General features: G+C 33.1%; 1 protein-coding gene across 4 annotated transcripts in view; it reads left to right on the forward strand.

Moving 5' to 3' along the window:
- INTS2 (integrator complex subunit 2) overlaps positions 1-13,488 on the forward strand; it is a 50,755-nt gene that overhangs the window by 3,878 nt on the left and 33,389 nt on the right. For all 4 annotated transcript variants that reach the window (XM_039885829.1, XM_039885830.1, XM_039885828.1 and 1 more), the window contains exons 4-10: positions 183-285; positions 1,449-1,562; positions 3,927-4,057; positions 4,292-4,465; positions 6,631-6,857; positions 8,566-8,691; positions 13,416-13,487. In XM_039885829.1, the coding sequence (XP_039741763.1) occupies positions 183-285; positions 1,449-1,562; positions 3,927-4,057; positions 4,292-4,465; positions 6,631-6,857; positions 8,566-8,691; positions 13,416-13,487 (947 nt within the window). The remainder of the gene's footprint in view (positions 1-182; positions 286-1,448; positions 1,563-3,926; positions 4,058-4,291; positions 4,466-6,630; positions 6,858-8,565; positions 8,692-13,415; position 13,488) is intronic.

The raw sequence follows: 13,488 nt of genomic DNA on the forward strand, positions 1-13,488 counted from the left end.
TGCACATTCTAATGCAGTATATTAATGACAAATTAAGAGACATGGTCTGTAAGCTCAACAAATAATTACAAAATTAGTAAAGGATTTCATTACCTGGAATTAATAGAGTTCATCTTTTATTTCCTTCCTTCTTTCTTTCCTTCTTTCCTTCCTTTTTTCCTTTCTTCCTTCCCTTTTTTAAGGTATCTGAGTCCAGTGGAGAATTTTTTTTCAAGTCATCTGAGCTATTTGAGAGTCCAGTCTATTTGGAGGAAGCTGCAGATGTACTTTGCATTTTACAAGCAGGTACTATAATGAATGCTAAGATACATTTTACATACAGTTTCTTGTTAAATGATATTTGTTAAATTTCTTAATCTGGAATGTACCTTAAAAGGTTAAGTCAAAAATGACTAATAGTAGGACAGTGATTAAGTAAATTATATTATTTTTTTAGTAGGGAATATTATACAGCTGTTAAAATGGTATATTTGAAGAAATTTAGTGATTTAGTCAAATTGCAAAGAAATAAGTTAAAATGCAAAAAGCAAGGGGCAACCCAGTGAATAGAATTATAATTCCAGTTTTGTTAAATTTTATAACAATACCAATAGGGGGAATAAAATAAAATATTGTGGATTATTAACTTTGAGTGATGAGATTACAACTATTTTTATAATAAGTATGTATGATTAGAATTAAAAGGTAGAGAACAGCCAGGCTCTATGGATCGCGCCTATAAAGCCCGTTCCCAGGAGAGGCTGAGGCCCGTGGATCGAGGGTGCCCAGGGTTCAGAACTACCACTCTGTGCACCGGGCCTGGCGCCAGCATGGGGCCTCCCGGAAGAGGGGAGGGACCCGGTCTAGGCCTAGGCCGGACTTGGAGGAGGGCAAACACCCCATGCTGGGCGGCAGTGGGCCGCACCTGGGAGCAGTGCCAGAATTTCCACCCAGACTTCTGATGAGACCTGGTCTCTCTTTTTTTAACTTTCTTTTTAGCATTTTCTTTTTAAAAATTCTTATTCCCCAGCATTATTTTGGCTCATAGTGGACCCCCTGACCTCACCAGTGGGGCGGTGTACATATTACTGTTAAAAAAAAAAAAAAGAGAACGTAAAAACGCAAAGAAGATTTTAATGAAAATAACTCTTGATCAGCACTATAGTGATGACAATGTTCTTTGTTGTACTGTCAGATACAGTCTGTCAAATACAATAGCCACTAGGCACATGTGGTTATGGGTTACTTGAAGTGTGACTAATGTGATTGAAGAACTGAACTCTTTTTAATTTTATTTAATTTAAATTGCCAGTTGTGGCTGGTGGCTGTCCTGCTGGACAATTCAGCTCTAGACTATGAAAAGGAAGTGCCTTAATTTAATTGCTTTTAAATGACAAAGTTGAAAGACGTTTAATATATGACAATGAAATGCACTCCTTTGTAGTAACATTGACTTTGTTTTCTTATAGAGCTCCCCTCCTTGCTTCCTATAGTTGATGTAGCTGAAGCCTTGCTACATGTTAGAAATGGTGCCTGGTTCTTGTGTCTGTTGGTGGCCAATGTTCCTGATAGTTTCAATGAAGGTAAATATAAATTTAAATTGGGATAAGGAAGAGATTTACTTAGGCATGTACAGGATCTATTTTTGAGTTAAGAAGAAGCATTTATGGGGTTATGAGATTTGTCCTTTGAAAGAGTATTAGTATTAATTGTAGAAATATTTGGTTTACAGATTTCAAAGTTCTTTAGAGATTACAAATTTAAGTCTTGTGATATTTAGCAAAAATATTTTTTTTTTTGCTGGTTGTCACCAGTGTGTAATAGGACAGTAAAAATACCAGAGAACTAGAAGATATAATCTCTATGCTCAGGGAGCTAAGGGAAGAAGACATGTATCTGTGAAATAGCCAGAGAGCAATATGAGATATGTGTAATCAGAAATACCAGCAACCAGACCTTTGATTTTTAGCTTTATTGCTGTCAGTTTGCAGAAAAACATAGGATAGAAATTGAGAAAGATCAATGAAATTTTCACCTCTATTTTGAACTATTAATGATTGAATATTACTGTTTGATTCTGAGAGATATAAAAATAAAAACATTTACCGAACAAAGTGTTTTGTAAATTGATAGCCAAGGAGTGAAAGTCCCTGCATCTGGAAGTCATCGTTTCTGGCTTTGTCACTTATTTTTTGTATGATTTCCATCAAGATAAACTTAACTTTTCATCTATGAAATTGGAATATTGATAATAATATTTTCTTTACATTTATTTCTAAGAGTTTTATTTAATACCACAAGATACATAAAGCCCTTTGTAAACTGTGTCCTTGCCGTTTTTCTGTCTGCTTGTTCTTTCACTTAGGAGTGTTAATGTCTCCAGACATAATTGGGGATTTGTCTGGTTCTCCTTTGTCAGCTTTTGTTTCATGTATTTTGAAGTCGTTATTATTGTATTGGATCCATGTACATTTAGGATTGTTATATCTTTTTGATGAATTGTTTTTCTTTTTCATTATGAAATGTCTTTTATCCCTAGTAATATTTCTTCTTTTAAAGTCTACTTTATCTAATATTAATACAGCTGTATCAGCTTTCTTACAGTTAGTATTTGCATAGTGTATATATATGTATGTGTGAGTGTATATATACACATCTTTATTTTAATCTATCTCTGTGTTTATAGATAAGGTGGGTTTCATGTAGACAGATATAGTTAGGTCTTTTTTTAAATTTAGTGGTAGTCTCTGCCTTTAATTGGAGTGGTTAGACATTTACATAGACTATTTAATGTGATCATTGTAGCAGTTATATTTAAGTGTCATCTTGTTGTTTGTTTTCTGTTTGTTCCCTTTTTCCTTTTCCTTTATTTGGATTGAAACTTTTTAGGATTGCATTTTATTTCCACTGCTGTCTAATTGCCTATACTTTTTTTTTCATTTTTTTCTTTGCATTTATTTAATTTATGGTTGCAGAGTTTATAGTATGCATCTTTAGCTTATGGCAACCTAGTTTCTAATGATTTTATACATCTTCACATATAATGTAATGTACTTCTATTTCCCCCTCCTATCTTTTATGCCATTGTTGTTATAAATTTTATTTCTACATGTGTCGTAAACCTCAGAGTACATTGTTAACTACTTTTGCTTTAAACAATTATATTTTAAAGACTTTAAAAACACAAGGGAAATGTCTTTTTCTTTATTTTTATTTACCATTTTTTAGTGCTCTTCATTCTTTTTTGTAGCTTCATATTTCCATCTGGTCTAATTTCTCTTAGGCTTGAAGAACTTCCTTATAATTCAAGTTTGCTGGCAATAAAATTTCCCAGCTCTTTTTTTTTTAATCTGAAAAAAAAGTCATTTTGCCTTCATTTTTGAAAGATATTTTCATTGGGTATGAAATTTTAGAATGGCATTTTCTTTTACCTCTTTCAGGATATCTCATTCTATTGTTTGTAGTAATTTTTATCTCTGCGTCTCTCTATATATATTATTTCTTTTTCCTCTGGTTACTTTTATTTATTTTTTTATTCCTTCTGGTTACTTCTAAGATTTTTTTTTATCACTAGTTTTCAGAAATTTGATTATGTTGTATCTGGGTATGATTTTCTTTGCGTTTATCCTGGTTGGAATTAATTGAGTTTCGGTTTTCTAATTTTTATCAAATTTGGAAAAATATATTTTTGTCTTCCATTTCCTTTTTCTGAGACTCTAATTATAAGTATGTTTGACTAGATATTGTCCCACAGGTCACCGTGCATTTTTTAAGTCTCTTTTCACTCTTTGATTTATTTTGACCAGTTTTCATTGCTATGCTTTCCAGTTCCCTAATCTTTTTCTTCTGTAGTGTCTAGGCAGTATAAATGATTGATTCTCAAGGGTGAAAAAATTTTTCTAACATCTTACAAAGCTTAAATTAATTAGAAGTTATTCAATGTTCAGTTTGTAGGGGCCTGATCAAAAATGGAGAACGACAAGATGAAGAAAGTCTTGGAGGAAGGCGGAGAACAGATGCCTTACGCTTCTTATGTAAAATGAATCCTGCTCAGGCCCTCAAGGTCCGAGGCATGGTGGTAAGAGATCTTATTTTTTTGAGACATAAGCCATTATATTAGGACCAGGAACTTTTCTCAAGATGATTTTAGAATCTTGTAGAGAAGTATAATTATGTATAGGATGTATTAGCTACCTCTCTGTTTTTTTGTATTTTGTGATAGGTCTTCTAAACTTTAGAAGCTTTAGATATTGAAGCTTGTGGACCTTTTCCTTATGATGTTGAGTTCAATTTGTTTTCTTTGCTGTGTTAGGTTGAAGAATGTCATTTGCCAGGCCTTGGAGTAGCTTTGACGTTGGATCATACTAAAAATGAAGTTAATGAAGATGGAGTGAGTGACTTGGTTTGTTTTGTTAGTGGTTTGCTTCTGGGAACAAATGCGAAAGTCCGAACTTGGTTTGGAACTTTTATCCGAAATGGACAGCAGGTGAGGCATCGGATTATTTTGGCAAGTAGTAAAAGAGGAAGAAACATTTTAGAATGATATCATTAGACCAGTGGTTCTCAAACTTCTTAGCCTCAGACCTCATAACATTTAAAAGATTTATTGAGGATACCAAAGAGCTTTTGTTTATGTGTTTTTATCTATTGATATTTGCCATGTTAGAAATGAAAACTTAAATAGTTGAAATATTTAATTCACTTAAAATAATAGTAATCCTATTACATGTGAACATAACATTTTTTTTATGAAAAATAGCCATATTTCCCAAAATAAAAATTATTGAGAAGACTGATATCATTTTACCTTTTTGCAAATCTCGTTAATATCTGGCTTAATAGAAACCTTTGGAAAACTGCAGTGTACCTTTGTGAGAAAATGAGAGTTAAAAAGGCCAATATTTCTTAGTATAACTGAGGAAATAGTTTTGATTTTCTGGAACCTCTGAAAGCATTTTGGGAATCTCCAGGATTTGAAGTCAGACTCATGAGAACTGCTGCATTAGGTCATCAAATAAGTTATTATAGTCTGTAATTTTGATATATATATATATACATATTTGTGGTAAAATATACATAACATAAAATTTACTGTTTTAATCATTTTTAAGTATATAGTTTAGTGGTATTAAGTACATTAACAATGTTGTGCAACCATCACCACCATCCATTTTCAGAACTTCTTCATCATCCCAAACAGAAACCATGTACCCATGAAACATAATTCCATTTTCCCCTCCCTCCAATCCTTGGCAACTACCATTGTATTTTTTTCTCTATGAACTTGACTACTTTAGGTGCATATATAAGTGGATTCACATAACATTTGTCCTTTTGTGACTATGTTATTTTATTTAGCATAATGTCCTCAGTGTTCTTTCATGTGTAGCATGTATCAGAATTTCCTTCCTTTTTAAGACTGAATAACATTCCATTGTGTGTGTGTATGTGTGTGTGTATATATATATATATATATACATATATATATATATATGTATATATATATATATATATACACACTGCATTTTATTTATCCATTCATCTATCGATAAATATATACTATATTTTGCAACAGTTTTTAACTTGCAAAATATTCTACTTTTTCAAAAAACATTTTATGGTAAGTCTGTGAATTGAGTCCCTGTGAAGGAACTGATGCAGACTGATTTTTAACTTATTGAACTAGACAGTAGTAGCTTGTACACTGCTTAGATTCTCCAGTCTATTTTTTGTGCTACTGACTCAACATACTATTTTGTATCCAAGTTCTACTTTATTTCTAGCTCATTTGAAAACTAATTTTAAGCTTTGCTTTTTAAAAGGAAGTTAACAGTTATCGTATACCTTCTATATGTCAGGCATTATGCTAAATACTCGGTATGCTCATCTTGTAATTATTTTTTGTGTGCAATAAACTTTTCTTATTTAACCTAATGTTATTATTGAAGTATTTTTATCATATTTTACTTGGAAACACTCTAAAAATAACTAACATTTGCCTAGTCTTTTACAGTTTAGAACTGCCTTTGTATGTTTTATCTTTGTTGATTCATTCATCTATTTAACAGACATTGAGTGTTTGCTGTATGTATATCAGGCACAATGTTAGGTACTACTTAGTAAGAGACGACTAAGACATTATCCCTGAAAAACTATGGAGATGATAGACTTATAAACTCCTAGTTTACAACAGCTCTGGAAATTATATATTATTAAAATATTCAATTCTTGTCATTAAGGAAATTGGGGTTCAGAGAGGTTAAGTAACATACCTAAAAGTTCATAATAACAGAGCTGTTGTTGAAATCCAAGATCTTGTGTCTCCAAAATCTGATGAGCACTTTCTACTGTACCACATATGACTCCATTAGTCATTATATATTTGAAAGTACTATTTAAATATTTTTACAATTCAAATTGTCATTAATTTAGTATTTTCTGTATAACCAATCCAAATTAGGGTGAGTAGAGAATTCTTAAAATGAACCAGTGAATTTTGAATTTGCTCAGTTGGTTAAAACAAGATTCTGCAGTTATGACAGACTCCTTGAATGGTTCAGTTTTAGGTGTTTGGGGAACTTTGTTTGAGTTTCCTTTTGACTTAATGGATGCCCCATGCTTTCTTCCTTTTGTGGTTCATGTTTCTTGCAGAGAAAAAGAGAGACCAGTAGTTCTGTCCTTTGGCAAATGAGAAGGCAGCTTCTTCTGGAGTTGATGGGCATTCTTCCCACAGTAAGAAGTACCCGCATTGTGGAAGAAGCTGATGTGGAGATGGAGCCCAATGTGTCTGTGTATTCGGGGCTGAAAGAAGAGCATGTTGTGAAAGCCAGTGCGCTCTTACGTCTGTACTGTGCTTTGATGGGGATCGCTGGACTCAAGTATTCAATAATTTGATATTTTACCTTTTTATCATTTTACTTTCTTGTTTCTAATACCAAAAAAGTCAGCCAAAGGCTTTTTATTCTGAGGATTCGGGTTTACTATTAGGCTTATGTAGTGGTCTGGCCTTTATCAAGAATGAAGACCTAAGGCAAAACATCTCTCACTGGGATGTATTTATCTATTTTGGTTTGATTATAAATAGAATTATGTAAATATGGGCAGGGGCAAAAGCACTTTAAGAAACCTATGACTTCACCATAGCTTGACATGAATATAATGAATGATCTGTGAGTGATCCTTTACCTAGCCCATGCAGCTAGTTGAAGTAAATCTCTCCTGTTTCCTTTTACAACTGAAATCATAAATTGTTTAAAATTGATATGATGTGATTATTAAGTACAGAGTTTCTTATTTAGTCACTGCACTCCATCCTTTTGCACAATGTCCTCAACTGTTACACATACAGTCTTTATTTTGCATGTCTTTAATATATGAATTTCAATTACTATTGTTCAGTTAAATAACACTGCTCCCTCAACAACTAACGTATCAGATACTGTGATACCTTAACCAGGTAATTGTATAAAGTACCAATTTTGCTGAAAGCTCTTCAAGCCACAGTTCACTGTGTAAGTAACAGGTGCACGTCATGATCAGTTGGCCAATCACGTTATTTCTTTTGAGGTCTATCAGCAGCTCGTCACTATCAGCACACTGTTACTCAGTTTATGATCAGATAACAAAGTGGGTGATTGTATTGTCATCATGTCTCTCAGTGATAAACCCATGTGACATTTTACACAAATAGATAACTGAAAGAGGGAATTAGCCAGTAAAGGTGAAAGTGTAGCAAAGAAACAAAAAGTGGTAATGCTCTAAGTAACATTTGAACCAAATGTAAATAGAATAGCTGACTGTGAGAATGTTGATGTTGCTTCCAATTAAAAGTCCTTAGGTTGGTAGCCAGATGAACTTAGTGAGGGCGAACTTGTCAATATAAATGAGGAAAGTCATGATGAAGAGGATAAAGAAGTCCCAGAGGAAGTGATGCTGGAAAAAAATCTTCATTTAAAGAATCTGTCAGATATTTCATGACCCAAAGTACAAAGGATAAAACATTGGAAGCTGATCCAAACTTAGAAGGGGGTGTGAAATTCATCAAGGCTTAGAAAAGATGCTCACTCTGTATTACAAGTTATACAACGAGAAGGCAGCAAAGGCTATTTAAACTTGATAATATTTTTACAAAGAAAACTCTTCAACTCCCAATGATTCTAATATGTTCAATTATAGAGTGCTATATAAATATTAGTTTTACTGTTTTTTTCATTTCCCTATGCATTATAAACTGACAGTTTTCAGATATTTTGACAAAAAAGTTAAAAGGTCACGAAACAGTTGTAGTTTTCCCCATTGTTTATTAAGATTGCGATGTGTAGTTTCAGCAGGTATGGTTATTTTTAAGCTTCCACACTATCATGCAAAGTGAGGACTGCCTATATTTGTGTCTGAGGAAAAACGCTGGTTGTAAACGCCACAGTTTTGCTTTTGACACTTAAGATGTTAAAGATTTTATAAATGGGGAGTCTTAATATAAAGCTCAAAATTTGTATCTGAAGAATCAAACTCTTGAGAAGTCTCTTTTTCCTTCTACCTTCCTCAGCTAAAAAAATATAAAGCCTAGTAATGTATCTGTTTTTTTAGACCAACTGAGGAAGAAGCTGAACAATTACTGCAGTTGATGACAAGCCGTCCTCCTGCTACACCAGCTGGGGTTCGCTTTGTTTCGCTTTCCTTTTGTATGCTGCTGGCCTTTTCTACACTTGTCAGGTATCTTACTATATAAGTTGCTCTATTTTCTCAAGGTCTGCTTTTGTTTATTTATTTACTTATTTATTTTTAATTAAAAATTTTTATTTTTCAATTACAGTTAATATTTAATATTATATTCATTTCAGGTATAAAGTATAGTGGTTAGACATTTATATAACTTAGAATGATTCCCCCAATAAGTCTTGTATCCACCTGATACCATGTATAGTTATTAACAATATCATTGACTATATTCCATAAGTTCTACTTTATATCCCTATAACTAATTTTGTATCTGCCAATTTGTACTTCTTAATCCCGTCACCTTTTTCACCCAGCCCCCCAATACCCTCTCATCTGGCAACCATCAGTTTGTTCTTTGCATCTATGAGTTTATGAGTTTGCTTCTATCTTGCTTGTTCGTTTATTTTATTTTTTAGATTCCACATATAAGTGAAATCATATGGTTTTGGTTTTTCTCTGTCCGGGTTATTACACTTAGCACAATACCCTCTAGGTCCATCCATGTTATCACAAATGGTAAGACTTCATTCTTCCTTATGGCCAAATAATATTTCATTGTGCATATGTACCACATCTTCTTTATCCATCTGTCTTTAGATTGGAACACTTAATCCATTTACATTTAAAGTAATTATTGATAGGTACATAGTTTTGGCCATTTTATTGTTTTCTGATCATTTTTGTAGTTCTTCTCTGTTCCTTTTTTATTCTTTTGCTCTCTTCCCTTTTTTGTCATTGACTCTCTGTAGTGTTGTGTTTGGATTCCTTTCTCTTTATTTCTTGCATATCTCTTGTGTATTTTAGGTTGGTGGTTACCATATGTTTCATATGTACCACGGTATGATTATAGCATCTATTTTAACTTTATGGTCACTTAGATTTGAACACATTCTATAATAACTACCATTTTTACTCACCCTTTCCATGTTTATGCTTTCGTCATTATCTTTTACTTTTGTGTGCGTGTATTTGCGTGTATCCCTTAATTTATTGTTGTAATTACACATGATTGTCCTACTTTTGCCTTTTAACCTTTGTAGTTATAGGAGTTATGTTCAGCTAGTCTTTACATGGTTCTCAAGGGTGGTAGTTCTTTGATTTAGTTATAATTTTGATGTAGTGGGAAGAGAGGATAACATTTACTTCCTCTGCCATCTTGAGGTTTGCTCTTGTTTATTAAAACACATGTAGAGCATTAATTAGGATCTTAACTACAAAAATTGGTCTAGATATAGGCAGTGGTATTATCTTTTGGTAAAAGGGTATCAGTAACATCTACTGTGTGCAAGTCATTTAATTTATCTTTATTAAAGTTTCATGTACACACTGTTTTAAAGGAGTTGAAATAGTTCTTCAAGATTTATTAGGGCACATAGCAGTCCTTACTCCCCTCCTCCTTTCATCCCTAAGAGTAACTTCTTTCATTTCTTTTAGCTGATTCTTTTGGGTTTTACTACCACATCTTTAAATAACATGTTTGCATTTGCTATATTTTGATTTTTCAATTTTAGTACTTGTTGACTTCCCCCTGTGAAAGATGAGGAATTAGTTCGTTCTTTTCTCTCTGTCCCCAACACATATATATCTACATATCCTTTTTATCATCCATTCTCTCAGTACAATTATATTATAATTTTGCTTTGACCAATATATAGTTGTTTATATTACACTGTTGGAAGCACAACCATGTAATAGATGGTTACTTTACTTAAGCAATACTTGTTCTTTGCATTAATAATTATCTTGTGTTTTTGTTTCTTTTTTATTTGCTCGGTGTTGTGTGCTTATATTAGTGCAACCTCAGACTGCCAATATACACCTCCTGTCAGGATGTTTGGATTCATTATTCTATCAATTTCATTTTCTTAAGGAAATTTCTCTCGGAGCATTTTGACCTACTCCAATCTGAAGTAGTTACCTCTGCACCGGGTACACAACTCTTGTCCTGGAATTACTCTTCACTATCGTTTTGGAGACTTGCTTTACCTCTCATTTGTTGTATCTCCTGTTCCCTGCATGTAATGTCTCCATCTTTTTTCATTTGCTCCCTTATTTTGCTTCATTGGAATGGGTATGTGGGAGGTAAATTATTTTGAGACTGGATATTTCTGAAAATATCTTTATTCTACTTGAATACTTGATTGATAATTTGATGGGGTATGGAATTTTAAGTCGTAACTAATTTCCTTCGCTAATTTTGCAAGTCTCACTCCATTGCCTTCTAATGTCCAGTGTTGCTGTTGAGAAATCTGATGGAATTCTGATTCCTTGTCCTTTGTGTAGCCTGCTGTTTGGAACAGGAAACATGGAAACATGTAGACTTAGCTTTTTGTCCCTAGGGTTTTAAAATTCCTGCCTGACATGCCTTGGTGTGGGTCTGCTTTTGTCTATTGTCCTAGGTATTTGGTAAGTTCTTTCAACCTGGCAACTCATATCCTTCAGCTCTAAGAATTTTTCTTGAAATAATTTGTTAGTAATGGGTTTTCTCTGTTTAAAACCTTCCCTTATTTGGATATTGGACTTCATGAAATGATCATCTTATTTTCTTACCCTTTCCTATTTATTTTTGTGTTGATCTGCTTTTTAAAAATCAGCTTTATTGAGAGACAATTTATATACCGTAACATTCACTCATTTTAAAGTGTACAACTTAATAGTTTTCAGTATATTTACAAAGTTAATGCAACCATCACCATCATCTTATTTTAGAACATTTTCATACTCCAGAAAGGTACTGCTCATTTTACCTTTTAGGATTTGTCCTCAGTGTTATCTTTTAATCCTATTTAGTTTTAAATTTCTAAGAGCTTTTTTCTCTGATTGTTTCTTCTGTGTAGTGTCTGTTGCTTCATGGCAGCATGATTTCTCTGAAATTAATCATAATGAGTGAAGATTTTATTTGTACTGTTTTCTCTCAGTTTCTTTTTTTTCTGCCTTTCGTCTCTATTTTTTAAGTTAGAAGCTTTTTCTGGCGGTTTGGTAATTTTTTATTGTCTGTTCATATTTAAAAGTAGGAAACTAAAAGGCAGACTAGAACCTCTAAATGCATAGTTGGGTGCTTGGGAAGCTCTTAAGGCTCACCAGAGTCTTAGAGAACACTTTTGTCTTGCCTGGAGAGTGAAGGTCTGACTAGAAAGCCATAAGCAAAGTTAAAAAGTGAGGGTGAAGGGTTGGGAGATCTCAGCCTGCAGTATAATCATGCACTTAATTCTCCTACTTTCAGAATGATGCTTCAGATATCCCTGGTTGTTCCTTACTTCAGAGTCAGCCTCTTTTAACATCTCCAGAGAATAAATCCCTAGTCTTTTCTCGTTGGAGCACGGGTTTTCATCTAGTTGTGTAGAATGGAGGAGATGATCTGGAGGTCTGCTCCTTTTATAGACTGTCAGTCTTTTTAGTTTAGTCTCTGTCTTCACTCTCACTCACAGAACTGCCTGGAGCTGTTAATTCCTTAGCATTTTGGGGATTCTGTGGTATTAAGTGGTTGGTTTTCCTTCCTGCCACTTTAGTATTTTGCTTTGTTGGGTTTGCTGAGTCAGTTACCACTCATCTATATATGCTCTAGCTTCCAGTATTTTGTGTTGTTGTTCCTCATAATCCCATGCTTTTATGCTTTTTACAAAAATCCCTTTAATGTAGTTTGGAGTTTCAAGAGAACGTGAAATTAGGTACATGACATGAAGTGCTTTTTTTTCTATTTACCTGAAGTAATTTCTCAACATTATCTCTAATCCTTATTACTTCTATAAGGTGAGTATTTTTAATCTGTATTTTATATATAGGAGAGCTAAAATTTAGAAAGATTATTTAAATTTTTCGTCCAGAGTCACACTACTAGTAATTAGCGGAGAAGGGATTCCTACTCAGGTCCAGCAGACTCTGAAGGCTGTAATCTTTCGACAACATAGCACTGTCTTTTATTAGTGGAATGATTTAGGTATGGTTGAGAGTGACCATTTTAATTTTCTTAGCTTTGGGTAGCAAGTGTTTCAGTTTTTGTTTTACCCATTTACACTGCGATGAACTAGAAAGGAGATAATGAAAATTGTTTTCACAAATCAAAGTTAACTTGTACCTTTCAATCTAAATCTAGGAGTTCACTTTAAAAATGTCATTGTTTGGTATATTTTATAACCAGTTTTCATATCTGTGATGAGCTATGGTTGTCTGTTTTTTCTATTTATTTTTTTCTTTTTGAATAGTGATCACATTTCTCTCCAATTTTTAATTTTTCTAAAAAATGTATCTATATATTAATTTCATTTTCCAGGTAAAAGATGGGCTAACTTGTTCCTGTCCTAGTACTCAATTTGTGACTTTTTGATGATTAAGCTTTAACACTGGATTTTTTTTCTAATGAAATAAATTTCAACTGTTAATATGGTTCTTCTAACATTTTAATCCCAAAGGGGCTTTGCATTTTCAAAGATTGTGAGGATATTCACTCTCTCTAACTTGCAAATGCAATAACTAATACTTTTGAGAGGGTTCGACTATTCACTCTCATGAAGGAAAGCAAAGGTCCTCATTCTTCATCTCTAACTACGTCATATCTCAATGGCAATTAGTGGCCATTTCAACAAGCAATTAATTTGAGTTGATATTTCAAAATAAGAAAGGAAAAAGTAATTTCTACCAAAAAAATTTCAGAATGCTTTCCTATTCTTATGCTAGTATATCTGATTTTAACCAGTGACTTTCTGATATGTTTTATATAGTACACCTGAGCAGGAGCAGCTAATGGTAGTGTGGCTAAGTTGGATGATAAAAGAAGAAGCTTATTTTGAGAGG

Source organism: Pteropus medius, unplaced genomic scaffold (genome assembly GCF_902729225.1).
Source record: "Pteropus medius unplaced genomic scaffold, Ma_sr-lr_union100, whole genome shotgun sequence".
Lineage (NCBI taxonomy): Eukaryota > Metazoa > Chordata > Mammalia > Chiroptera > Pteropodidae > Pteropus > Pteropus medius.